This window comes from Emydura macquarii, unplaced genomic scaffold (genome assembly GCF_026122565.2).
Source record: "Emydura macquarii macquarii isolate MOO-44397 ecotype Brisbane River unplaced genomic scaffold, CSIRO-AGI_Emac_v2 contig_1483, whole genome shotgun sequence".
In the NCBI taxonomy this organism is placed as follows: domain Eukaryota; kingdom Metazoa; phylum Chordata; order Testudines; family Chelidae; genus Emydura; species Emydura macquarii.
The window spans coordinates 4,895,084-4,922,449 of record NW_027131620.1 but is presented as its reverse complement, the minus strand read 5'-3'; the positions used below and the strand labels follow the sequence as shown (position 1 = coordinate 4,922,449).

The window sequence follows — 27,366 nt, the reverse complement described above, 5'->3', positions numbered from 1 at the left end:
TACATACAGCAAAAGATCATCATATAAACCGCTGCTTCCTCTGTATGAAGCTGATATCGCTTTAAAAAACGTCCTATTTAGCTCCATCCCATTGATGTAAGTGAGAATTCAGCATCAGAGACTGTCTGTGGCTTCCTCTTTTATTAAAAATGGTGCATTTGTGAAATTCAGGCTCTTGGCTCCTTAAGGATTCATCTGTTTCTGCAACTGAATTCACCAGTAATCCTCTCTTTATGACCTCATCATTGTCTCCTACGCAAATGTTAATTCTAAGGAGCACGTGGGCGGTGCAATTCCCAAGGAAATCCATTTGCGTTGGGCAATTTGCTCATTTAATTTAAATTACTGAGCAGGGCCAGGTGGCTCTCTGAACTCCTCAGGAGCTGATAAAAATAAAAATCGGAAGAGAAAGGAAATGCTTTCCGATCCTGCGTCAGCGTGCTGGTGGCATTCTTTGCCATAAATAATGCTTCCTATCCTCAAACCCTTGCAGGTACCCAAATGGCCATTTAACTGCATATGGATGGCTTGATTTTGTTGCCTGTGAACTATGTTAAAACAAATAAAACAGGATTTCTTTTATTGTTTAATCAATCGGCTCTTGAAGCCCCAGCTCTTATAAACTGTGCAAGCCCGACAGCTTGGCTCTGCCCAGCAGCAAAGGAGACTTCTGTCTCTTGCATCAGCAGCACCTTTTCCTGTGCGATTCCCTCTGAGGCGTGTTACCTCTGCCATCTAGAGGCCATTTTTGGTGGCTGATTCTTGCAGCTTTAGAATGCGTCTGATTTCCTCAATAGGCAAACAAAGGAATGGTGAAGAGTTTGTTCAGGAAGGGCTGAGCTAATTTTGGGGTTTGATTATCTGCGGAGGAAGGAGAGAGTGTGGGGACATTATTATTATTTATTGTTATTTGCATTACTGGGGGGAATTATGGGCCCTGGTGATAGACCAGGACCACACAGTGTTAGGCACCATATAAACACAGAACAAAATGTATTTGATTACCGCTGGGTATTAAGGTGAAAGGATAATGGGTTTGCTCCATTTATGACATAACGTCTGATTTAAAATGATGTCCTGGTGCACACTGCTTTAGAGAGGAAGGGTGCCTTGTTATTTTAGAGATTTAAATGTTGCCAACTCCTGTGGCTTTATCACAAGTCTCGTGATATTTGGTGTTTTGCAAAAAGCATTAACTCCTGGATTCATGTGACAGCAAGGGGGAAAGTACGCAAGCTAAAATATAGGGAAAGAACAGGTTAAAGAATATTTAGATAAGTTAAATGTATTCAAGTCGGCAGGGCCTGATGGAATTAATCAGGTAGGGTACTTGAGGAAATAGCTGAAGCAATCTTGTAACTGTTAGCAATTACCTTTGAGAACTCATGGAGGACAGGTGAGGTCCCAGGGGACTGGAGAAGTGCAAAAATAGTCCCTGTCTATAAAAAGGGGAACAAAGAGGCCACGGAGAATTATAGCACGGTCAGCCGAACTTTGCTACGTGGAAAGATACTGGAACAAATGATAAACAATCAATTTGTATGCACCTAGCGGATAATAGGGTTATCAGGAACAGCCAGCGTGGATTTGTTAAGAATAAATCATGACACGCCAAGCTTATTTCCTCCTTTGACAAGGTTACTGGCCTAGCAGATAGGAGGAAACTGTAGATGTGATATATCTTGATTTTAATGAGGCTTTTGAAACAGATCCAATGACATTCTCATAACAAACTAGGGAAATGTGGTCTAAATGAAATTAATTTAATTATTTTAATTTAATTAATTAACAAACAAGTTGCCCTTGTGTTACCAGTTTGATTCTGTTTGCCATTGTGTTACCTGTTTGATTCTTTTTGTTAACTTAATTAATTGAATTAAAATTTGTTAACTTAATTAATTTAATTTAATTAATGAAACAGGCAGTTAACAAAAAGAATCAAATAGGTAGAACAACAGCAGTTTGTCAATTCTGATAGTGCCATTGTCAACAAGGAGACAAATACTCCATTAACTACTTGAATTTATGCCCGTTTTATCTCCCGGACACTTGGAGGAGTAAACTGTGTCAATGCATCTAAAAACATCCATTAAATAAATAATCAGCAGATGTATAATTAATTGATCTAGACAGTGGGGGATTGTGGTGTTTCTGCTGGGACTGGGACTAATTTAACTAACGCTGAAAAATCCCTGATCTTCAAAAGATGTTCCAAAAAAGTTTTTAGTTTTTTAAAATTTCCTTGGCATCAAAACAAGGTTTAAAGCATCAGCAACTTACTATGTTGCTTACATTTAAAAAATCTTCTCGCTTCATTGCCTGCTTTTTACTGTGACAATAATGTTGTTTCAAGGGCAAGTGGTACAAGGAGCTTGTTGATGACTTCTGTGTATGTCAGGGAGTGGGGTAATTTCATGTTCTGTGACTCAATGAATTTTTTATTCATGCAAGGTTATGTAAGCCTTTAAATTATGTTCCATGTTCCCTGCTTTCCTCTTCCATTTGATTTTTTTGTCCAGTTAGCTATGTATGATTAATTTTCTGATAGAAAGAAAGGAGAGTGCAAGATAAAGAATACCAACCAACTTCGTTAAAAAGCTTTCTTTTCCCAGAAGGATATCGTGTGTCTGAAAAAGTCATGGCCATTGGTATTGTTAATGGGAATATGAGATAGATGGCTGGAAATTAATACATTTAAATCCTAAAAAAGATATTCTAGAATAGTGTCAGAAGCAGGGTAAAAGTCCTTCTGAGAGCAAAGCACGAGTTACGAGAATACATGAATTTTAACCACAGCTCTGTCACTGATTTATTGTGTGGCACTGGCAAGTTACTTAAACTGGCTTTTTTGGAAGTGTCCATTGATTTTGGATGCTGCAGTTGTTGGGTGCCCAGCATTCAATCTCTAAGTCCTGAATTCTGGATATTCAGCTCCCATCCAAGTCAATTTTAGTTGAGGGAGTTTTGCTTCCCTGAGTGTCTCAAATAGGACACCCGATACTGGTGGAGAGTTCTGAAAATGTGGGCCTTAATCGCGCTGTGATTAATTTTTCCCAACGGTAAAATGAGAGGGAAATATTTACCTACCAGCCAGGGGTGTTGTAAGGTTGATTTAATTAATATTTGCAATGCACAGATCATCACAAGTCACAGATAGGAAGAATGGATATGTTGTTGCTAAGAATGCTCAGAATGTGACATGAAGTTCACAGGTCCAGTTTAAGACCATATTCCGTACTGAGGAAAAATTATCTTTTGAATGGCCTCTGACTTTGGCAATAAGCTCAGCTTTGTCTAAGAGAAATTCATGCACTATCATGCAGATGCACATTACTAATCTCAAAACGATATATAGAATAAATTGTAATTCAGGAAAGCATTTAAGCACCTGCTAAACTTTAAGATCATCCTTAACTCCCCTTGATTTAAGCCCATGTTTCTCTGAATAGAGAGATGTTTTCCCAAATGCTGAAGATGCTGAAGTCTATGTTATCTCGACCGTTTTTCTTCTGTGAATCTGATTTGAACCTTCAAAAACTGATTTTGTGCACAGCTAATTTGCACGTGTGATTGTTGTTGCTCCGTATGAGAACTGAGTAACTGCAGATGTGGCTACTTACCTGTTTTTGCCCACAGTTACCTGCTTTGTGTGTGCAATCACAATAAATAGGTGCATAAGCTGGCTGGTAATTTTGTGTGTACAAGTGCAAACCAGTTTGAAAATCGCACCTTAACACTATCTTATTCTCACAAGCCAGCACCTTATTTTTAGTGAGTATTACATGCAGTTCCATACACCAATAAGGAGTGTTCAGTCTTTCTACCCTGTCCTCCAGTGGGAGAGCATTGGGACACTTGAGAAACTGCTAAGAAATCACAATACTGCCATTAGTCAGCCATGCACGGTCTCACCTGTGGCTTTCTGACCATCGAGCTTCAGCAAAGTTGTGGTGTGGTGTGGTGATTTCCAGGAAACTGGCTTTTAAAAAATACACTGCATGACATGAGTATTTAACTTCCCATCTAAGTATTGGGGTGTATGATTGTGCTTTGCTGCCCTCTGCTGGTATGTACGGTACCCGGATAACAGTTCTTGAGCTTTCTGGGTAGAATTCCATGCTGGGGGCACCTCAGCTTGAACCTCCAGTGTACAGCGCTGCCCAGGATGTCTGTATTTATGTACACAGAGGATTGGATCTCCAGGTATGCCAAAGCAGGGCCCAGTAGACCGAGAGGAGGAGGTCAGTCCAAGTGACTTTCTACCACAGTGGCCCATTGTAAGTTAGAATTTGAAGGCTGCTCTGACTTGCACCAATGGATAATAGCCCCCAGACATAGCTCCATCAGCTGGAATCCCACTTATTATATTTACACTCTGAACTGACTGGGTGAATTCCTGATCCCATAGTAATCAACAGTTTGGCCACTGACTTCAGCAGAGCCCCCCCTCACTTTCTCCTGGTCCTTCACTCACCCTTGCCCAGTTTTTTTCTATTACAGACACTGTAGTAAGACACATAACTAAGAGCTTTGAATTTCATGTCTGTGTGGCTTGAATATACACACAGCACTGATTAAGCTGCCACAATACTGACCCAGAGTGCACTGAGCTCAATGCAAAATTTGGAAAGAATTAATTGGGGACAGTCTTTTGTGGTTCTAAAATTCTGAATGGGATTACATTGCTGCCATGCAAATGGACTTAATATTTACCTGCTAGATAATGTTTGCAAATCTCCATGAGATGTTTTGATGGCCAGTGCTAGAGAAGAACAGCTTGCTATCATGATTGTGTTGTTAAAGTTGGTCTTTAGTCTTAAAATGAAACGTTGTTAATAAAAAGAGTTTAAAAAAGTTGTTGAAATAGTCTGCATGAAGCAGGGTGCCAGGATCTGTTAGTAAGGCCTGAAAAATGCTTTGCAGTCCTTTGGCAGATCCAGAGTACATGCCTGCTCGGAAATAAAAGTGCTTAAGAAACAACTATTGACACTTCAGTTTCTGTCCCATAAGGGTAATGTTTCCAAAGTCAGTTAAGCCGCTTCGGAGCCTAAATCTTTCTAAGGTTAAGGATAACATTTTCAAAAGCACTTACGTAATTTAGGAACCTACGTCCTGTTGATTTTTAATGAGGCTTAGCTTTTAAGTGCGCAAGTCACTTCTGAAAATGCAAGTAAGAGTTCTAAGACACTTCAGTGTTTTTGAAAATGCTACCCTCTGGGACACAAACGTGTGTCAGGAGCTGGTTTTTTAACATTGTGACTTTAGGGCCAGCCGGATTTTCCAAACATGCAGTAGCCAGCACCTCCCCTTGTTCTCAGTGGGGGTGGTACATGAGACCATGAACAGAGGTGTAAAATCAGCTCATTATCACATTTCGGTGTTTTTCTCTTGCAGAGAGTTCTAACATTCTAACATTCATCTCTTAAAAGGGTTCAATATAAAGGACTTTTTTTTTTTTTGTCTGGCAAAATGATATCAACTTTACTTCAACCAATCTGGCTGTGGAAAAGGCTGTCACTCTGGGACAGAACCCAACTGTATAACGTGGGTTGAAAACCAGGCTATGTTTTTGTTAATTTAGAGCTAACTCTTGGTTACGACTATAACTCTTAAATCATACAAATGATTTGTTACCAGTGCTGTAAATTGGCTCTGAGCCTACCCCCTTTATCAGATGTCACCAGCCTCCACTCACAATTTATAAGAGCAATAAGACCCTTATGCATTGTTCCTTTGTCTCTCTGTTTAATCCTTTATCCGACAAGAAATGGTGGGTGCTCTGTGCCATATCAGTTAAGCAAATCATTGTTTTGAAAGGGCTTCAATGGTACAATACCCTGGCAGCTCAAGAACCCATGGACTTGAACACCTCGTGAGCCTGATTTTGCTCATCAGAAAGAAAAGCCCTTGTCTGGCTTGGTGTCTGGTTTCTCACCACCCTGCTGATGGACCTCTCTTCTGCATCGTTTGTTAATAACACACATATGTCCATACAGCAGTTTTAAAAAAGGAAACAAAGTGAACTGCAGGAAAATGCAAAGAAAAATAAATGTGTATTTCGTCTCATGATGGATAAATCTCTGGCATATTTACTGGATGCAAGTTGTCCATTCTGATGCTTTGAGACATTTTTTTAAAAAAACTTCCCTCCATTTCCTTTAAGATTGCAACTTTTTTTAGTTCTTTTTTTTTTTTTTTAATTTCACACATATACATTTTCTGAGCTGTCACTCATCCACATGAAGGTACACATTGTTTCATGCTCAATGTTGCCAGGTAAAAGTCTGTGCTACATAGCTTTTCAGTGGTAATAGTGTAAAACCATCTGTGATTGTGTAATTTAATATCATAGCTATTCCAATAGAAAACTATAGGTCATTCCCTTGGCATCTATCCCTATAAAATGTACAGTGCACAAAGTCCATGATCGAAATGCATAGAGGAAATTACACATTCACCAAAAAAAAGTCAATTTGCTATATTACAAGAGAAGTGCTTACCATTCAATACATACAAAATGTTTAAAATTGTACATAAGTATGAAAGGCATTATGAAATATTCTTTGGAGCTAGAACAAAAGTGCAAAAAAGCCAAGGCAACAGAGCAAATTAAAAGAAGCAAAGCAGCTGTCTTTGCTTTCTAAAGGACAACCGAACTTAATGCTCAGTGAAGTGTCTGTGGAACTTTATAAACACGCTAGAGAGAGAATACATTGACTATCGCCCAGTCAAAAACCCTGGTGTAAAGTGAAATTCATCTCTTTGCAGAGAACCAGCACAAAGTTTATGTGCTATCTATCGTCCAATTAAACCCTATTCAAACAGATCCTCCACTGGTGTCAACTGGACAATGGAACTATGCAGTCTGCACCAGCAAAGGCACATCTGCCCCTACGTAGAGGATTTATGTGGGACATGAGTAGTACCTAAATCTGGTGCAAACCCTCTGCAGAGAGAGAGATTTCATGTCAAAGAAGAAATGCAATTACAATTCATTCTGATTTGTCTTATGTTGGAAATCTTAACTATTCTTCTTCAGGTATTTTGATATTTTACTTTAAATCTTTGGAAGAAAGACAAATACTACAAAGCCCAAGAGTGTTGGCAAAACTTAAAAAGATAAATAAAACCATAGGGGCTGGTTATCATATGTACTGAGACATGATGGTTCCGATTGATTCCAATTGGAGTCCATGGTGCCAAGCAATATGGAAAATCAGGTCTATTCATCTCAGTCTTCAGAAATTGAGTGGTGTTTTTACACAGTTACTAGGTTAACATTTAAAAAAATGGGTGCTTAAATTTTGATGCTGAAGTTCATAGGTAGACATCAAGATTCATGGCCCATTGAAGTCAATGGGTGTCAACTGCTGAGAATCATGGGGAAAATGTCTTATGTTCATAAGACATTTTCCCCATGAATCTTAGAAATTGACTCTTTGTTTTAGTAAAGATTGAGCCCATGTCAAGAAGTTTTGCCCATGTACAAAGACATGACTGAAACTGGCACTCTCTAGGGGATGTTCTAGTCCCACTGGAGTCAATGGGAGGTTGGCCATTAACCTTGGTTGTGGCAAGTTTTGATGCAGAATTGGCACTGGCCCATCCAATAGATTTGCTTTTTTTTTTTTTTTTTTTTTTTTTTAAATCAAATTGAAATCAAACAGATTATGGTATTTTTCAGTTTCTAAATGGGCTGTGATTCCTTTCCAAATGGCCTTTCTAATTAAGATCAGAATCTGTGTCAGTCCTGTTACAAACCAGAATATTTTCCCATTTTGATATAAATGTTATCAAACTAATATTTCTTTTTGGTTTGACTTTAGTCACTCTCCGTCCTCAGATGAGAAAATAACATATTTTCCTTTCATCTTATATGCATTTTTCTGCTTCCAAGCATGTGTGTATCTGTGTATATGTATATACACACATGTAAATAAATATATGTACATGTATAGATCTATATGTGTGTATAAACACACACGTTTTTGCAACCAAAGCTATGTTGTCCTTTTATCTTGCAGTTCCTGACAGATACTTTATACAACTTTCAATCTGTACAGTATTCACAGCTCACATGAGTAACAATGAAAAATATATAGAAATACAGTATTTTAGGTATTAAAAAATCACCACTCCAGAAACAGTTTTACTTATTTTTGCTTTCTGGTAAAATATGCTTCAGAAGCATTCAAATGCAGTGGATCTCTTAAAAAAAGAGGATTTGCCTCCCTCTCCCCATATTTTGAGTAACATCACAAAATTGGCAGGTAAGACTTTATATTTGGTGTCTATTGAATGCATACAGGCTAATTACATGTAACAATATATATCAGCAATTGGCATGTCATGTGCAGTTCTTGTGCGCTTTAGGGAGCTACTGTGCCAAAGTGACGCTAGCAAGAAATCTCATAAATATAATGCCTACACTAGTGACACAGGTATGTGGTGTTAGTATATGGGGCATTACTGTTAAAGTACAGTGATGGCCGCATATATGAATTACTGATAAAAGAATAAAACATTTATAAGAATAATTTATTTCATCTCCCCAACAACTTTACAAACACCTTAATAATGGCAACTATTTAAAAACAAGGAACATAACAAAACCCCTGTAATTTATCAGTTACAGTTTGTTTGTTTGTTTCTGAAAACTTCAAATTTTCCACCCAGTGCATGACTTTGGAAGCTGGGTAACAAGCAAAGAATGTTCTGCTTAAATCTTGGGGAAGAGGGTAAGGTAGCTGTTAGAGTAACCAGCTCAGAATATTCCACATGCCGGTCCTAGAACAGAGGATCTCAAACTCCAGAACAGATGCTAAGCCAGTGAAGGGGACATTGCTAGCTCATTGGCCGACAGAGAAGAGCCTAAACACTAGGAGGAGTTATAACGACCATCGTCTTGATTGAGATTGAACTCGGAGCCTCCAGATCTAGAGCACAAAGCCGTTCAGCTGCAGCTATAGCAGATAGGTATCCTATGTGGATCAGGCCCAGAGAGAGATGTGTTACATACACCACATGGTGGGTTAGACAGTGTATTTGTCAGTTTCAAAATACTACACTAAAAAATTACTTATACTGTAATACAACATGTCCACTGTATGCTAGAGTGGTGAGAAATTAGTGAGGCTGGGTTCAGACAGTGTGCCAACTTCTTCTTGTTTGGGAAGCGGACAGGGAGATTGCTTAATTTCACATTTCAAATGTACCCACATTTCCAAGTGAAACTCCGCTGCTCCCACTATGTTTTCACCTGGTTTCACATCAGAGCCATCCAAACTGTAGAGTTCAGCATGGTTTCAACCTGAAACTATCAATCATACCCCAACACCTGAAAAACAGGCCCAGCTTTGAATGAAACTCTGCCTGAGTTTTGCATTGAATCATGTTGCAGCTAGCTCCAGTTTCACCCAGAACTAGGGGAGAAGCTGTGGCTGGAGGGATGAATCTGGTGTTATGACTATGAGACATAGGAGCAGGCAGAATGGAACAGGCTGGCTAGCTGCCTTTGGAAACAGCATAGCTTGTGTTACCCACCCAGGTTGGCTCTCCACTATCAAGCTGGTTCCTGGTGTGCATGGCCATGGACATGCAGCTTCTGGGAGGCTGAACAATACTGAGTGAACTAAAAAGCATCCACTTGCACTCAGAGAACAGAAGCAGCCACATTGCTAGAGACCGTGTGCTTCTTCTCTAAGCTCAGGAGACCAGTTCTTACGTTGGTTTTATCGTGATCTGCTACTGACGTGATACCAACAGCATGTTGGATGCTGTAGAGATAGGCAAAATGGCTTAATCAAAACAAACCAGGGACATTTTGGACCCACAGATGGCTCCATGCGGTGAAAAAGCAAGAGTCAATGAAAAGCAAACACAGATCCACCAACTGATATCTACGAGATTGTAGGGGTTCCTCTGGTCCTCATAGTCATGTAAAAAAACTCAAGAATTGGGTTGCAGCCCTGCTAAGGAAGTAGCTTCTTTTGTATCTGGTCTGGACTAGGAACCTGGTGGGGACAAATAGGTCCTAGATTACTAGAAATACACTAGCAAAGAAATAATGTAGCAGGGATCGAGAATTAAGGAACATGGTAAAACTTTCAGGACAGTCTCTGGAAGGGGTTCTGCGATGCTGCGTGGGAAATAGCGTCAAGACATTTAGTGGGATTTGAGGGTGCTCGACACCTTGCCAGATCAGCGTGGGAGATAATTCCACAAAGAACGAATGGGCAGAAGGTAGAAAAAATGACCAAATGCATGGTAGAAACAGTTGGGTAACTTCTCAAAGGGTGGCCTCTCTTCCCATGGGCCCAATTTTCGCTCAGAAAGTTTGTACTCTCACTTTTGAACTGCAGGTTTAAGTGTGTAGATACTTATGGTTCCCACTACCCAACTGTAAGTGTAAATGCGACAGCAGTAGAGTGCTTGCATCTCCTCCCACAATGAACAGGACAGGCATAAAATAGGCAGGTGCCATTTCTGTGGTTTTGAGTTGCATCCACTAAAATAGAGGCTTCAGTCCTTTAACATATGTACCCCAGTATCCCTCCTCATCAATGCTTTCCACAGCACTCAGGAAGGGGTATTCCCCAGCTCCCTGTCTAGCATGCTCCTGTTATCACTGCCTGCATGAAAAGCACAAGATTTCATGCACAGCCAACCGTCATTCTTTTTTCCATACGCATATTTCTATGAACCTCTTCACCAGTGGTTGCACATGACATGCCCTCCGAGTCACTTATAATAGAACCAGAAGCCATGCATGTCATACCAGGCATAAATGAATAAATCACAGTATCAAAAACACTTGGTATATTAGTGTTACCTGCAAAACCAATTGGGTTGTTAATGCACTTTGACACCCTATACAATGTATAACTGACAGCATGTTTGCTTTTCAAAAAAAAATGTTTTGCAATTACCTTTTAAAACTATTTCAGATACAGACTCAAGGGTATTGATTTTTACTCATCTCAGATAGCATGCACTAGCAGGCAAAATCAGGAGTACGGTATATGAGAGAGTCTGGAAAGCACATTCTTGTGTTGAAAATGAACTCTCTGCTCCTCCTTGGTTCATCTGATAGGAGGGGGGCTGCAAGTGGCTCTAGCTGATATCTAAAATCTGAACTTGGTTACTACAGGATCAAAATATTGTGTACGTCCTTTCCCTCTAAACATAATATAAGGCAAGCAATATGGTGCCAAAGGTGAATCAAATACTAGATACACCAAAGATTCCTCTGTGTTTATAATAATTATTTTTTAAAAAAAACAATCACCAACCCACACCCTGAGATTTTAAATAATGTTCAAGCTGTGAGATGAACTGGAGAAATCAGGGAGGTTGACTGTCAAGGCAAGAGTTCTCTTTTCACGCCATTGAGCGATAAAATGACCCCACAAGAATGTGACTAAGACACAGAGGAGCTGGCTTCCATTTGAACATCCTTCACATTCTCATGTTGTGTCACTGCCTTAATGTTACTTACATGTGAGAGTTTTGTGTCTGGTTTCCTTGTTTCGGTTTTGTTAAAGGAAGTTTATAAAATGAAAACTATGGACCCAAGAGAGATGGCAAAGGCTGAGTGATATGGCTCTGACTTTAACTGGCTGCCACTAATATAAGCCAGGTGTATGGGCACTTAGCAGTGGAACGTCAATTCGGGGAGGATTGCAGAGGGACTGAGCTTGTCTTCAAAAGTGGGAGGTGCTGGATGGAGAAGGTGGTGTGGCTGAATGGTGTGGTGGACGTGGAGAAGGTGGTCTCCCACTTTGAGGAGAAATGCTCATTCAGTGCATTCCTTGGGCAACTCCCCGGGCAAGGCTAATGTGAACACTTATGGAGAAGTCCAATAAAGTGTAGTAGCCTGCCTATAGGTTTTTAGGCCTTCTTCAGAATTTAGCAGAGAATTTATATCCCTTGCTATGGAACTGCATAGGATGGTTTAAAACAAAACAAAGACACCAACAGGAAGGACCGAATTCTTTGTTGAAGTCTTTAGGACTTTGTCCTAAGGGAAGTCCTGGCTGTCGGCTATAGCTGCCCTTTTTCGCAAACAGCCCTGCCTTTTCCTAAGAACGAACATGCCATTTGGGGTACAATAGCTCCAACTGCCGCAGGGCCCGCAGTTACACGCTCTGCTCCAAGAGCACTGAATTGAGCTGTTACAGACCGAAGCATGTGTTATACAGTAAGGGCAAGAGGAGAGGAAAAATCCAACTTTCAACTTTGAGACTGCAGAGGCTTGGATAAATCAGCAGCTTGCAGAACACAGGAGCCTGCCACTGTTTTTGCAAACCCTTGTGTAGTTTTTTTTTTTTAAAGAATGTTTATTTTATAGCTGACAAATCAGAATGATATGTATAGATCTGGGTTTTGCATCTACCAAGCATAATGTGCCTTAATGGTCTGTTCCAGGCTTTTGACAAGAATAGAATTAAACAGCAGGTATATTATTAGCATGTAGGCACGGTATATGGTACCTGTCAAACCAGGAATGATCTCACTGTATTTAAAATAAGATGATGACAATATACTAACTCTCTAGCATAGAATCATAGAAGATGAGGGTTGGAAGGGACCTCAGGAGGTATCTAATCCAACCCCCTGCTCAAAGCAGGACCAACCCCAACTAAATCATCCCAGCCAGGGCTTTGTCAAGCCAGGCCTTAAAAACCTCAAAGGATGGAGATTCCACCACCTCCCTAGGTAACCCATTCCAGTGCTTCATCACCTTCCTAGTGAAAAAGCTTTCCTAATATCCAACCTAGACCACTGCAACTTGAGATCATTGCTCCTTGTCCCGTCACCTGCCATCTCTATATTACTACATATACATATAAGGGCTTGATTTTCCATTGTATAGTACCTTGCTATTATTTATTTTAAATATGCAGTAGGATCATTTTTGGTCTGCTAGGCTCATTCTGCAGTCCCACACACACTATTTCCAGCCTCGGGGGGGGGCAGTCTCTGGACTACATTATGCTTCATAAGTACAACAACCCTGATTGCCAATGTTTGAATGGAGCGGTTGATGGAGAATGGGCTGGAGCCCTTTGGAGGAGGGAAGCGTACATTCTACCCCAATACCTTTTTTTTGAACGTGCCTGACATTTGGTAAATTCCAAAGAAAAAACATTGTTTTCTCAAGAAATACCTTGATGAACCAGGGATGAAAGTCACTGCCGCTAGGACTGGGTTTAATGGTCTCCAGAGAGGAACGAACACACAGAGATAGGGCTGGTCACCTCACCACTCTCTCTTGCATATAATAGATCCCTGGAGCTCCCACCTGACGGCCCACTTCTACTTCTTGTCTCTGATCAACAGGTTGTAGGGGGGGCAAGGAGCCTGACTAGTTCTAACTGGAGCTTGATATGTTTATGAAAGGGACTATATTACATCGTTGTCTGTAATGACAGGGGACTGGACTCCATTACCCTGAAGGTCCCTTCCAGTTCTTTGTTATGGTCTTATCTGGGCTAGCAGAGATCTCTGCAGGACAGGGCACTGATCCTCTTGGTGGGATGTCGGGAGTAGCTGACCTTGCTCAACAACACCATCTCTGCTTGGTTAAGGAACTTCACTAATGTGGTCGGACAGCTGAAAACATAGGGCTCGTGAAGTAGGGAGTATAAAAACCACAAATAATTCAAAAGAATCACAGGAGCTACTCTGGATTAGGAATTCTGGAACTAAGAGAAGGATCCATGCAGCTGGAGTGGGAAAGAAAGAATTGCACAATATGGCCGGAATGGGGACCTGCAAAGATCCCGCCTCCTCTCTATCCTTGGAGACACAGTTGCACAGGAACCCCTAAAAGGAGTATGTTATCTCCCTCTCACTCATAGACTGAGGCTAACTGGACCTGAAAATTATACAGCATCCTTTTCCCGCATCAATCCCAGGCAAGTGCTGCATGTTGACCCTGATAAGGTGCATAAAAATTGTTTTATTTTCCCTCCAGAAGCTATAAAGACTCACCTGTTTTGGTAGGAGATTTCCTTCCCCACTGGATGAATCTCTCAGACTCATAGACTTTAAGGCCAAAAGGAACCATCATGATAGTCTAGTCTGACCTCCTGCACAAGGCAGGCTGCAGAACCTCACCCACCCACTCCTGCAATAGGTAAACTCCGGCCGAATTACCCAAGCCCTCAAAACTCGTTTTAAAGACTTCAAGTTATAGAGAATCTCATGGAATACCACTGAGTTCTTGGACAAGAGATGTATGTTTTCCTCCAGGAGGCATTTCATGGCTGCCAGCTTGTGCGCACACCCTCAGGTGCCACTGAATTGTGGCTCATTATGCTTACATTTGTCTTTCCTCTCCTTAGCTTCCTAGGCTGCTTCTCTCACTGAAAAGAAGGTGCGAATACACCAGGTTTCGCCTTTCAGCAGCAGGAGGTCACTATTCAACCTTGCAAAATGGATGGTTTGTACCTGTATTAGGTGCAGCAAGTCCTAAGGGAAATGGGGGTCATGCCGTATATTTGAAATATCATGAAAACTGGCCATGGACATGAGCGGGGAGGAGAGAGGGACACAAAAAGCTGGCATAGTCCTGACTCCATTGCAGTTTACCCCCTTCAGAAAACACACAAGGCTCTCGTTAATCAGTGGGCATGACAGTGGCTGTTGTGTACCAGCCCTGACTGTGGACCCCTAGTGCACCGACAGATTCCCTACGGCCCACCCCCTCGAGTGACACCTGCAGGTCTGTGACAGTCCAAGCTCACTCTGTAACTTCGTTTTGGTCCTGAAAGAAATCTTCGGCGTCATCCGTTTTTTCCCCAGCTTCATGCACCAGAAATGACGCCATGATCTTTACCAGGCTTTTCGAGAGAGAGGAAAAAAATAGAAAATCTTGCATGCTAGCATGTGGATCAATACAGATTACAGGCGTACAAAACACCAGGAGGAAACAAGGAAGCACCTCGTAACTCTGCATGAAGGATGTAAACAAAACAATGGAGAAGTCCTAAGGAGAGTTTTGTGATTCAGGGCAGGGCAGCGGAGGAAGGAGCTTTGCTGGGAATGTGATGCGTGCAAAAGCATCCAGGCACAATGCGAGCCGTGTACGAAATGGGCAATGCTTTGAGAGACAGGGCCCAGCCACTGCTGGTGCTCTCGGGACTTGCCTTGCCACGGTAGAGGCATCACAGTACCTCGAGTAACGTCCCTCTTCCCGTAGCTGTGTCTCCTGTGGCTGTAATTCCACCATGGTGCTGCCAGCAATATCAAACATTGCGAGCGCAACTTCACGTTACTGCAACCCCCCCGAGGGAATGATGGCTTCCCGTTCTGTACTTTTTGGAGAGTCCATTATTAAATATAATACATGGTTTTAAATTTAAAATTCCTTATCTTCCTTTCATGTCCCCTATACCCCATCCTATGTGTTGTTCCTCTTTGCCTTCAAAACCACATTTTGTGTCTTTGACCCTCCTCCTTCACCTAAGCCACTTGAGAAGCTTCATTGGAAAATCATTCTGCTTCCAAATGGTGCCTACAAACATTCTGCCATGAATCATCCTGACACCATACATCTTTCTTAGGGCAATAACGTGAATGTAAACACCCCACTCAATCAAGAGCCTACTGTGGGCTTCCATGTATTATATGGTAATTACTGTACACCACATTACCAAACGGTTAATGGAGGATCACATTCTGTAAATTCAAAGGTAATCATCGTGTCACCTGGAATGTTTTACAAGACAGAAATAATCACGTATTTGCTTTGCAACTCCAAAGTATTTGTCTGGTAATTCCATGTAAAAGACACGTTCAGTCAGTAGTTAGCCCCCCTCCCTCTCAAAAAAAACCCTTGCAGGTGATATTTGTGCCCGTATCTTAAAGGATTACCAAGAAAAGTGGTTGCCTACCCTGTACTGTGACATCGTTTCACTTAATTATCTTAGAAAGATAGTATGAAAGAAATTCAGAAACTTCAAGGCTCCGAATTATTCAGCACAGTGGCCTCTTTCTACTGAATGCAGGTTCAGCATCTGTCCCCAGAGTAAGCTGTAAGAAAATATCCACAAGCTAAGTATGTTCTGGATTCATAAAACCTTAGCCGTAGATCTCCTCAAGAAGGTCAACATGAGGATGATGGAAATGGGCGGCTAGCCAGTGCTCTCACTTGGCTCAATAGATGTCAAGATGCTTCACTGTCTAGGGGCTGACCAGCCCATGTCACTGAAAGGTCCTTCACCTGTGGCTGACCTGGGAGGTGGGCCACAAGGTGTGCAGAGGTCAGAATCAGTGTCCGACTCCCCTTCTGCAATGTAGGGTCTGATTTTGGCACAGGGGGCCACTGCTGCATAGCAACCGTTGTTAAGGACATCCAAATTTTCTTTGGACTGGGAAATGCTAAAGCCACTAAAGGAGCGTTCCAGTTCCTCGTGGTCAACCGACGGGATGGAAATGGATGTGTCACTGTCTCTCAAGGCGCTGTCATGGTGTTTTGCTGTAATGTCTTCGTTCCTCATGTACTCGGCACTGGCCCTGTTCCCGCTACTGTAGGCAGACAAGGAGCGCTCATGTGAAGGTGGGGGAGGGATTCTTACCAAAGAGCCAGGATCTCCAACTGGGGAAGAGCCATGGCTGTGCCGCTGGTATGGCTGGTGCTGCCAGGATGTTGAAGGAGGACATGTGTTGGTTGGCATTGTTGGGACTGGCGGTGCAGAGAAATTCTTTTGTCCCATTGAACTGGTGGACCTGATGATCTTGATGATGCAGCCGTTTTTGTCAATATGCTCCCTGCTATCTTCTGGACTGTGGTAGGGTGGTGCTGGGTCTGGTTCTTTGGACCCAAAATAGGCTTCTGTTTCCGTTGGTGGGATACCCATCCGCTGCATGTAAATGTTCACCAGAAAGTCCAGCTTCTTTTCCATGGACAGAACCTGCAAAATGCCACACAGTTCCCAGTGCTGGATGAGGTCTTTGGACCAATACCCTGAGTAAAAAGAGCTCCACTCCCACCCATGCTCAACTGTGGATCTGAATTTCATAAAAAACCCTTCCTACACTGGACCAAACCAGACTTTCTTGAACTTGAAGGAGCTGGGATCCAAATCCAGTCTGAACTCTGGTTAGGGTCTCTCTGCTTTTATGGAAGAGGGCTTTTTAAAAATAGTATGTTAAAATCATTATGTTCGAAAATCACCATTTAGTACATTGATCTGTTTCTGCAATGACCTTTGTGTTTTGTTTAAGTAAGCATAAATGCTTGTGAAATGTACCAGATTTCAATGGGACTGGAGGGCACCAGGCCAGAAATGCTCAGCACTTCATTGGGTCAAGCCCTTAGTTGGGCTTAAAGTGTGTGTATGGGACTTCGTGTAAGGCTTTTGCTCTGGGGTGAATTTCACCTTGAAATTCCAGGCATGGATCCTGTGGCAATAAAAATCACACCCACGGCCTTACTTGAAGTTATTTAGCTTAAAAAGGGAACATTTCAAAGGCAACTAAATCACTTTGGAACCAACGCTCTGTTTTCAAAAGGGACCTTGAGACTTAGGCTCCTAAGTGCTTATGACTTTCAACGTGTCTTAGGTGCCTAAGACTCAGATCCTCAACTCCCATGGGATTTAGGCACCAAAATACCTTTGAGGGTCTGTGCTTTAAGTATCTAGGTCACTTTTACAAATAATATTTAAGCTCCTAAGTCATTTAGGTATCTATGACAATTTTAACCAAATCTTTTATTGATCTATCTTAATCTTAACTATTTTTACAATCTCAACTATTTTAAACAAAGCCAACACAACACAAGTGTTTTCCTTATAAGAAACATCCCACCATACCTGCTTTTCAACTTTTCCAAGCCTGCCCATCATACTTGGATCTTCTGGAAGCTCCCCTTCGGCTGGCCCTTTGGTTCGATCCTTGTCTGTCATTGATGTCCCTCGTCCAACAATCTGGTCAACTCTACCCGGAACAGAAACAACCCCCCCACCAAGGAAAGGCCGTTGAGTTAGTCAGCTACATCAAGGAAACAGGACTCTGCTAGCTGTTGACTCCTTGTGGACAAAGCAACAACCTCTCTCTCAGCTAGCACTCAAAACTACTCACATTCATAAGGAGACACGGCTAAGTGTCATCTTAGATGTAAACAAGTATCTGTATTTTCACAGGAGTATTAGTGGAGTTTGAAATCCATCAATTCTGTTTCTATAGATACAACCTGGCACGTTACGCACAGTAAACTTGTCCATTGGGAAGAATTTCACTCTAAACAGGCTTTCTACCAAATTAATTAGCATTGTATTTGTACTGGTGATAATTTTGTTGTGGATACATTTGTCTGCCTACTTGATCTAGGTGAGATTAATGTTTTTCCACATCTTTACTGCCAAATCTTCAGCCTCTCTCCTACACACTCATGTCCATCAAGAGACGAGTATTTTGTTCAGCACTGGAATGGTTACATACCCTATTTGTAATTTCTTTTCCCCCTAAGACTTGAAGGCTCCACATCAAGGCAGAGGAGTACAGCTAGGAAGTCGGAAACTAAGTATATTTAATGCATCAAACCTAAATTCTCTCTATAGGTAATTAAACAAAGGTGTCTCCTGATCTCATATAAACCAGTAAAACGTCTTCAGTTTGGGACATATTCTTAATCTTAACCCGATTTATAGCTGTCTCCTAATCATAATCCTGGCAAACTTTACTGGTGCATAATGTGCCAGAAGCGTAGGTGACAAAAAACAGATTCATTAATCTGGTTGAAACCAAGTGAGTTGTCTTGAGCAGAAATAAATAAAAAAATGCTTCTTATGCAGTTCTGCAGTGTGGGTAATGGATCCATGCACCAGTATGAGTCGAAGAATGGGTTTGAACGCAGACAGACAAAGGAAAATTAACGAACAAAACACAAGGAAAGGGATGAGACACAAGGCCATTTCCAACAACAGAGCAGTCTAGTTGGCTTGACTTTTGTGTTGTGGGCAGTTAGCATCTTATACTTTCTTTTTTTTAAATAGAGGGTGGATCGTCAGTTGATATGCGACAGCACAGCTCCCTGGACAGAGAGCCAACAATTTACGCCATCTGAGGATCTGGCTCAGGAAGATAGGGCAGATGAGCACATCACAGCTAAGGTAGTAAATAGATAATAAGCAAAAACTATTTGATCCAGGTGAATTGCCTTAGGTAATACGTTATATGGGCATAAATTTTGGGTACTACATCTTCACCTACAAAGTAATGTCTGACCATTTTCTTACCCTTGTAATTATAGCACATGGTACTCACCATGTAAGTAACATACATGCCTTATGTTTGTCATATATGCACAGTGCATGTTACTTATGTTCATGAAGACTACCAAGTGGTCTGCAGAAGCAGGTAATTTATTGACATGGTAAAATCCTCCAAGAACATTGTAACCATGTAAGCAGAGATATTTAACAGGAAAACTGAGGCTACTTTGATTTGGAATAAGAGGCCATGAGGTAGTAACGCCACATCATCATCTCCTTTCCTGCATGTATAAACATGTAGACCGAGTAAAATAATGGTGGGAACATGTGTTTAAAGAAGCCACAAGTCTAATCACTCCTGATTATTTGGAGAGGCCAAGGAAATAGATTGCTTCCTTGTCCTGGCATAGTGCTGGGCCTGGAAGAGCTTTATTATCCCATTTGATACCAAAACCAAAATGTCCTTCAATAATAATTGCAAACTAAGGAAACAAAAGAAAACAATCTGTAATATGGCAGAAATTAAGGAAATACTCTTTTGCTCTTGTAACGCTGACCCAAAGTTCACAGATGACAACGTAAGAATCCCATTGACTTCGATGGGCTTTGGGGCAGGATCTGTACAAGAAACTCTTATCCACAAGTTTCAAATTGTTTTACAAATGGTAATTAAGCCTCACACTATCCATTGGAAGCAGAGGAGAGTGGGCATCATGGAAGCCACTTCCCAGATGAGTAAGCTGAAGAACGGAGCGGTTAATGGCCTCATTTACAGAGGTGTTGATTTACTCTCAGCTTCAGGCCAGAAATGTCTTGTCTATGGGCACACAGTCAGTCAGTGGCAGGGCTGACGTCCACAACCGGGAGTTCAACCTCCCCAGTGCCTTGTTCTAACCCACAGACAACTTACCCACCCAAGCATATGGGCACTTGCCAGCACCATTCAGCTTCACTCTGGTTTTCACATCGACCGTGGCTTGGGCATGCTGTGAATCACCGTTACCGCTCTGAGTGTCATCTTCTGCAGCTCTTGGGACACCGAAGGGCCAGACTGCCTTTAAGGCACTAGCTGCATAGAGCAAGATGTGGATGTGCACTGCTCCTGGGGCAGCTCGGGGAGACACCGTCCTCAGAGCAGAGAAGGGGGCACTCTGCACCACTCCACGGGAGGATGCATCATGCCCTTTCCTTTGTAGTTAATCAGCTCCGCTGGTGGGGCAGAAGGAGAGGCAGGGTCATAGCTCCTTGCTCCATCGGAGAGGGGCTATTAGGGGAGATGGCAGTATCAGGGAGCAGATCCTACTCTCAGAAGGAAGCAAGGATTGCAATTGTGCCTTGTCCTCCAAAGGGGGGGGGGAGAGGTTTCTTTGTACCCTCCCTATCCCTTCTGAGCCTGTGAAAGCGCCTAGAAGAACCTGGCCCTAAGGAAACCTGATTGGCTGGCGAGGAAATGTCCTGCTGCCATGATAAGAGCAGCGTAGTTTTCTATGACCGTCCATCTTCTGAGTCACGTCCTGACCACAGAATATAAACCCACTGAAACCCTTTATAATAACGTCAGTCTGTGCAATACTTTAAATGCAAGTGACTTAGTGATCCAACTGTTCAAAGGAAGGGAAAGCCTGCACCATGAATGCCTTCCTGCAACATCCTCAAAAAGCAGCACCTACCTACAGCAGCATACAAAAAATGGATTAGCACAGGAGTAAATGGATGCACAATGTCCCAGTCTGTATGCACAACTCTTTGTCCTCCCCAATGGTACTTTTGTACATGCATCGTTTGTGCATACAATTGTTTTTGTAAAAAAGTGACCTTTGCACCTGAACATTTCTGACCAAAGGGAAAAGAGAGAATTATTTTCTAGTCCGCATGTTTCTTTTCTTTTAGAAACATTCTTTGGCTGCCTTTTGTGAATTTTGGTACTAGAGGCCATCAGGAACTTTCAGCATTTGTTACTGACAGGTATTTTGCAGACTGGCTGCTGTGCAGATTTCCCACGTACACCTCTGCCTACACATGCACATTCTAGGCCTACAGGACCCTTTACTAGTCAAGGCTCTGGTTCTTCCAGGGCACAAATTGCTAACTCCCCTGTTGCACGGTGTTTGCAATGGAGATGCAACTGAGACTGATCATAGTAAATTGATGTATAATGCCTTCTCATCCAAATTTCCAGCAATGACAAGTTAGTGTTAGGATAGAATTTCCAAAGGGGCATATTAGGAAATTAGGTAGCCACTTCCCCTTGGCTTTCAGTGGCAGTTATTCTGCAATTCTTACGGCACTTTTGAACATATCACCCTTCACTTCCACTTCCACCAAGCTCCTTTTTAATTGTTTTGTAGTGCTTCCCACCGCCCCCAATTAAACTAGAGGTGCACCAAATTTCAACTATACATAAACGTGCTTGGTCTTATTTTAAATCCGGGCCTTGAAATGAAATCCAAGGCATCAATTCTTAGGGTCAGCTCTTCAAAGGCAGGTGCCAGAGTTGTGCCCCACAGTGTTGGGTGCCCACCTACTGTGCCCCCCACTTCCAGCAAATGAGCATTTCAGCCCCCAAGTCAGGTAATTGTGTACCTAGCCATCCATCTGTAAGGGCAAATGCAACCAAAGGGCCTGTGTGTATGTGAGTGCACACTTAAGGGGGCACCTTTTCCCCTCCTGCATCCCCGTGCAGGAATCCGGCCCAATTGCAGTCCCTGTGGTCATGGGAGTGCAGAAAAGGCTCCCCTGCCACCAGTCACCCCAAACAGGGCAGGAAAGAGAGCAGAACTGATCAAGGTGCAAAAATGTCTCTGGGAGTCCCCCTGGAGCTGTGCATGTCTGCACTAGCTCCAGCAAGAAGGCTTGTGCCTTTAAGACACTGTCTGGGCCGAAGTGGGTACCACACACAGATTCCTGGGGACATGTCTTCGGCGTCAGCCTTTGAAAAATCTGTCCCTTGTTTTAGATTTGTGATGAAAGAGGATCAAAAGATTGCTGATGCTGTATGACCTACTATACCACCTGCTAGAGTTGCCTGGCTCTGCTGCACCTTTCGTTTGAAAAAAGCTTCATTATTATTAATTTTTAAATAATATCTTTCCTTCCTTTGAATGATACAGAAAAATGCAAATTCTTGCATCAGCCATGGTGCAGTTTTTCTCATGCTTCATTATGCTTCATGCTTACAGTTCATGCAAAGAGGTGTGTCGAACGCCACCCTCCGGCCAGAAGCGGACAACAAAGGTCAAACGGCTCAAATGAGGAAAAAATGAAAAGTTTGGAAATATATATTCAGTTTTTTGTTTTTTTTCCACAATCCCAGCCTGGAAGCCAAACCCTCTTCATACATGTCACAGGACTGGCTACTTATCTTCTGATTGATTAATAGTATTTGTACAAGATGTACTTAATCTAATAATACCAACTACTCATGTCTAGGCTGCCCAAAAATACAGCTGGGGCTACTTGGCTTTTAAAGTGATTGTATCTTGAATTAGCTGAGCATTCAAATTCTATGAGCGTATAGTATGTAATATACACTATAGGCTAAATTCTGCCCTGGGATACCTGCTAGCTGTGTGTTGTCTTCACTGTGGGCTATACACATGTATCTGAAGGCAGAATTTGGTCTTTACACACCTATGGGCTGCCAAATACAATCCAATTGGTTGACACAGTCCAGGTGACATCTCATAGTTTGGCACCATTGTTCTCCTAGCTGATCAGCAAGTGGTTTGTATTTGATTTCATTTATTTTTTTGATGGTCTGGCCCTCCGTTGGCTGAAACAGGGACATATAATGTAAAATAGAGAAAGCTCAACGCAGTGTAGCACTTTAGGGCAAAAGTACCTCCCTTCAAGCTGCAGTGATTAAACTTCTTGTCCACATAGGGCCAAATCTGGCAGCTCTTCCTCAGCTATAATGTTTGCTGTAGTTTTGCCTGAGTAAGAACGTCAGGATTTGGGGCCTGAATCCTGCAGGGTGCTGAAAGCTCTGGCCACAATCCATCAAAGCACTCAAGCATGCGCGTAACATTCAGCACCTGAGAAGACCACATGGACTTAAATGTTAAGTACATGCTTAAGAATTTTGCTGGACTGGGGCCAGAGCACTCAGTACCCTTCAGGATTGAGCCCTTGGTCCGAAGGGTCCATTAGGAGCTCCTCGGCTGCTTTCTATGCTTGTCAGCTACACCTGAATAAACATGGGGGAAATTAAATGAAAATGGGGCAAGAACTACAAAATAATAATACTTTTAAATACCCCTAGGAGCACCAGAGGGTAAAGCACAACGGCGCTGTGGGTAAGAATGGAATTTGTTTCCAGTGCTAAGGGTCAGAAATGGTTTATGTAAAAGGGAAAAAAAAGTCACCCAAACAGTGACTGTTTAATATTAGCTCTGCAGTTGTCAGACGGGGCGGGGGAGTGGTGTCAAAGTTCCCTGCGAGCTAAAAATAGAAGCAAGTTATAAAAAAAATTTTCCCGAGGGGTATAATAGTGTTATGCAGACAAAGCTCCTGTTTTCTATAGCAGCGGAAGTTACGTGCTTGTGAAGGAGCAGTATTAGGCCAATACAAAATAGAAGTTTTAACATGTGGGAGATAATGTTATCCCTTGGGTTGAATGAGTGACCTGGAAAGGGTAATATAAATACCCGCAGCTTGGCGTTTTGGGCATCCTCTCCCATTGGTCATTTTTGCAATCTGCCAGGCAGTAATTTTAGTGTAAAGTCTCAACTCTAGTCAAGATATTTTGTACATAATATGTGGTTACAACTGTAAACGCCCTACGCATTTTTAAAGAGCATTTACAAATTCTGTTATGACTGAGGAAACAATTTCATGTTCAAAACCTGTTTTCAGGTCCTTACCTTCCAGGAAAAAAAAATGTTACCTTTTGGGTTGAAATTTCTCAGGCTTAATCTAAGTTCAAAGGTGGGAGGTTTCTGCAAGGTTCAATCCAACAGTGTTTTTTCCATCTTTGAGTTAGTGTAGTGTGAATAAGTAGGCTTGAAACAAAATTCACACACATTTCTCAGGCACAGATAACTCAAAATGGCTTAAATGGAAATCTACTGATCTGTCATGTATCCATGTATTTAGTTCTCAGTGAGGGCAAGTGTATTTGAAAAATATTTTGCAGGAATAACATATTTGTGTTTGAAACCACCTTCTGTCTGGGCACAGACAGAGACTTTCTACCCGATATTTGCATAGTCATTACAACGTGATGCTCTAAATAAATGGGGAATATTTTGGTCAAAATGTATGTCCCCATTCTTGAACCCAGAGTTCATCTGTGAGCATAAGTCTGAGTGGTGACTTTGAGCTATCTTATAGGGATAACTACTCGTGTTTGTGCCCGCAACACATTTTGTCAGTGAAAGCTCACAAAAAGAAAGATGAGACCTCGCTCCAGCTGAAAATGTGCATGTAACTGAGAACACGTTGTTTATTTCACTGATAAGAAAAACGGGCACAATTTTCAAAAGTAAGTGAGGTGCTTCTGAATATTTTACCCAAAGTGAATCCTCAATAAGTGAATGGTAAAATTCCCATTGATTTAAATAAGACCAGGATTTGAGAGAGAGATTCTTTTTTGTATACAAAATTGAGGATTCTTTTGAACTCTCGGCCCAGCGTATATGACATTTTTAGTGACACTGTACATTTACTCTGATCAGTAGGGCTGGACTGGGGTGAAAATGGTTCTGTGTGTTTATTCACCTCTTTCCCTATAAATATGAAACACATTTGAATTGAATGTTGCCCACTGAGAAAAACACGTAATATGTTCATTTCAATGAATACAGGTGGGTAGACGCAGGTACCTCTTGCATCTTGCTTGCATACAGACACACAATGAAAAGTTTTCCATTTTTTAGTAAGTAGGCATCTTAATTTACCTGTTCTTCTAGATGAAAATAACAAACCTTGTTACTTTTGAAGATATTTTTGTAGCTTTTTATAATTGGCTGCAATATCATAAATATCATATGATATTTGCCACCCCAAACACCTAGAAGGGGAAGATTGAATATTGCCCGCAAAAGAAATCAATGGTTGTATATTTTTTTCCTCTTAGGCTTGCCTTAGTGTGAAAACCCATTGCTAAAAATAAATCCAAGCAATTTTGAGTTATATGTGCCAGTGAGCTGCGTTATTAAGTGATAAATGCCGTCATGTAACCTGGCATGAAAGGGGTTTGACATTAAGCAAATGAAAAATCCAGAGAAAGCGGCATTTTGGTGAATCCTAACCTAGGCAAGTATTGGGGTGACTCTTTGGAAGAGAGCATGGGTCCTTTGGTTGGATACTTCTTATGCCGGGGAGTTGAAGGGGGCGGGGGACCCACAATCATATCTATCCTGGCAAAGTAAATAAGAAAAAAGACACCAGCAAAATGCATAATGAAGCAACACGTAGAAAAAACTTGGTCGGAAAGTTGCAGAAACATAAGGAACAACTAAAAGAATTAAAAATAAAAGACAGAGAGAGAGAGAGAGAGAGAGAGAGAATTGAAAATAGATTCCACTCGAAACAGAATGCAGCATTATATTGCCTGATCGTTCATGGTTATGCCAAATCTTATCTGACCAAACATAAGATTCAGGGAATGGGCATCAAAAGAACGTCAGTGCTGTTTAAAATGGGAGTCACTCTGCATATAATAGGCAACATACTGTACACACTGGAATATATTTGCATATATGTGGCAATGTCCCATTGGAAATGTCAGATATAAGACAATATATATTCTCTTTTCTCTTACAGTGATAGATGAAACATCCTCAGGTAGGTAGGAAAAAGCATGAGCTATAGAAGTAAATGAGGTACACTGTGGAATTGTACACTCAATGAATGAAATGCATCCATGGCTGGAAAGGTGTCGGAAAGGTATGTGAGCCAGAGACAAAGTACCCAAAAGAACGCATTACAGACCCGTCACAAGAGCCGTGACAGAGAGTTATGAATGTTTAAAGAGGACAGTGCATGTAAACACCCCCAGAAGTTTGCCTGAATAAAGCTTTAACCCCACAAAACACTGGCCATGGAGAGAGAACATTAAAGATCATCACAAACTCTTCATAGTTTGAGATGGCAGACAAAGAATGTAGTGCCTTGTTCCTTCTCTGTTTCCGCATTGCGGCAGGGGCTATTAATCTGCCATCACTCTACACCAGCAGCAAAGCGCATTATTCCCCTCTCGCACACAACAGCTCACTGTGGTCTTGGCTTCTTTCCCCATCCATGCCCTGCCTATTCTCCACCAACCACTTCTGGGGATGGGGGAATAAGTGAGAGCACAGTACCTTACATGCATCAGATGAAGGTCCTGGTAGCCTAAATGGGTTTTTAGGGGATAGTTTTACTCCCCTCCCTCCCTTCCTTCCCAGGATGGGTATATAATCTAAGTCACAATCTACCCCAATGATTACTGCATCCCACTGCATGGATGCAACCAAGAGGAGAATTTGGCCTTGTCTTTCAAAAGAGCCACCCAAAAATCAATCAGCCAAACAACTTTCTTTTTGGAACACATACTCTCAGAGCAAAAAAAAAAACAGAGGCGGGACTGGAGAACCTGACAAGGAACAAGGTTCAGCTGAAGACCCCCCAAAATATGAGTGACTAGCTAGAGTTTACCTGACCTAGACAAACTACGTGGCTGTGCACACCGAGGCTGGAAATCTCAAAAGGAGAGATTTTACTCTAGAGATTTCATACGCTTACAGCTAATCCTGGGCTTAAGGTCATTGCTGGATCAGGGCATTATTGTACACAGTGGGTTTGTGATAGAAAGTTCAGTCCTGCTCTTCGAATGACTCTCACAATGACATGACGAATCAAGAACTAACTGGGAATACAGGGAATACACAGTATTTTGCCAACATGAATACTTTTATGGGGGATATGAGGTAACAGACATTGATTTATCTTCAATCGTGGCTCCATCATTTAGATTTTGAGATTAAAGATCCAAAGCCAACATTCAGTTTCCTCTCATATGCGTTATCCTTACAAAGGACCCAATCTAACTCCTTTTGAAGTCAATGGAAAAATTTCCATTGGCTTCAATGGGGGTTGGAGAAAAAGACCCTTTTAGGCTGTACGGTAGCCTCAACTTGATCACCCATTTTTCATCTACAAG

General features: G+C 41.8%; 1 protein-coding gene across 5 annotated transcripts in view; it reads right to left on the bottom strand.

The window, feature by feature from the left end:
• Positions 1–15,621: 15,621 nt before the first annotated feature.
• The window catches only part of KCNQ2 (potassium voltage-gated channel subfamily Q member 2), a 96,657-nt gene continuing 84,912 nt past the window's right edge, over positions 15,622–27,366 (bottom strand). For 4 of the 5 annotated variants that reach the window (XM_067554604.1, XM_067554606.1, XM_067554607.1 and 1 more), the window contains 2 exons: positions 17,823–17,946; positions 15,622–16,919 (listed from right to left, as the gene is read on the bottom strand). In XM_067554604.1, the coding sequence (XP_067410705.1) occupies positions 16,182–16,919; positions 17,823–17,946 (862 nt within the window). In that variant the 3' untranslated portion in view covers positions 15,622–16,181. Of the gene's footprint in view, positions 16,920–17,822; positions 17,947–25,474; positions 25,583–27,366 lie in introns of all 5 variants that reach the window. The other variant, XM_067554603.1, reaches the window with a different exon arrangement.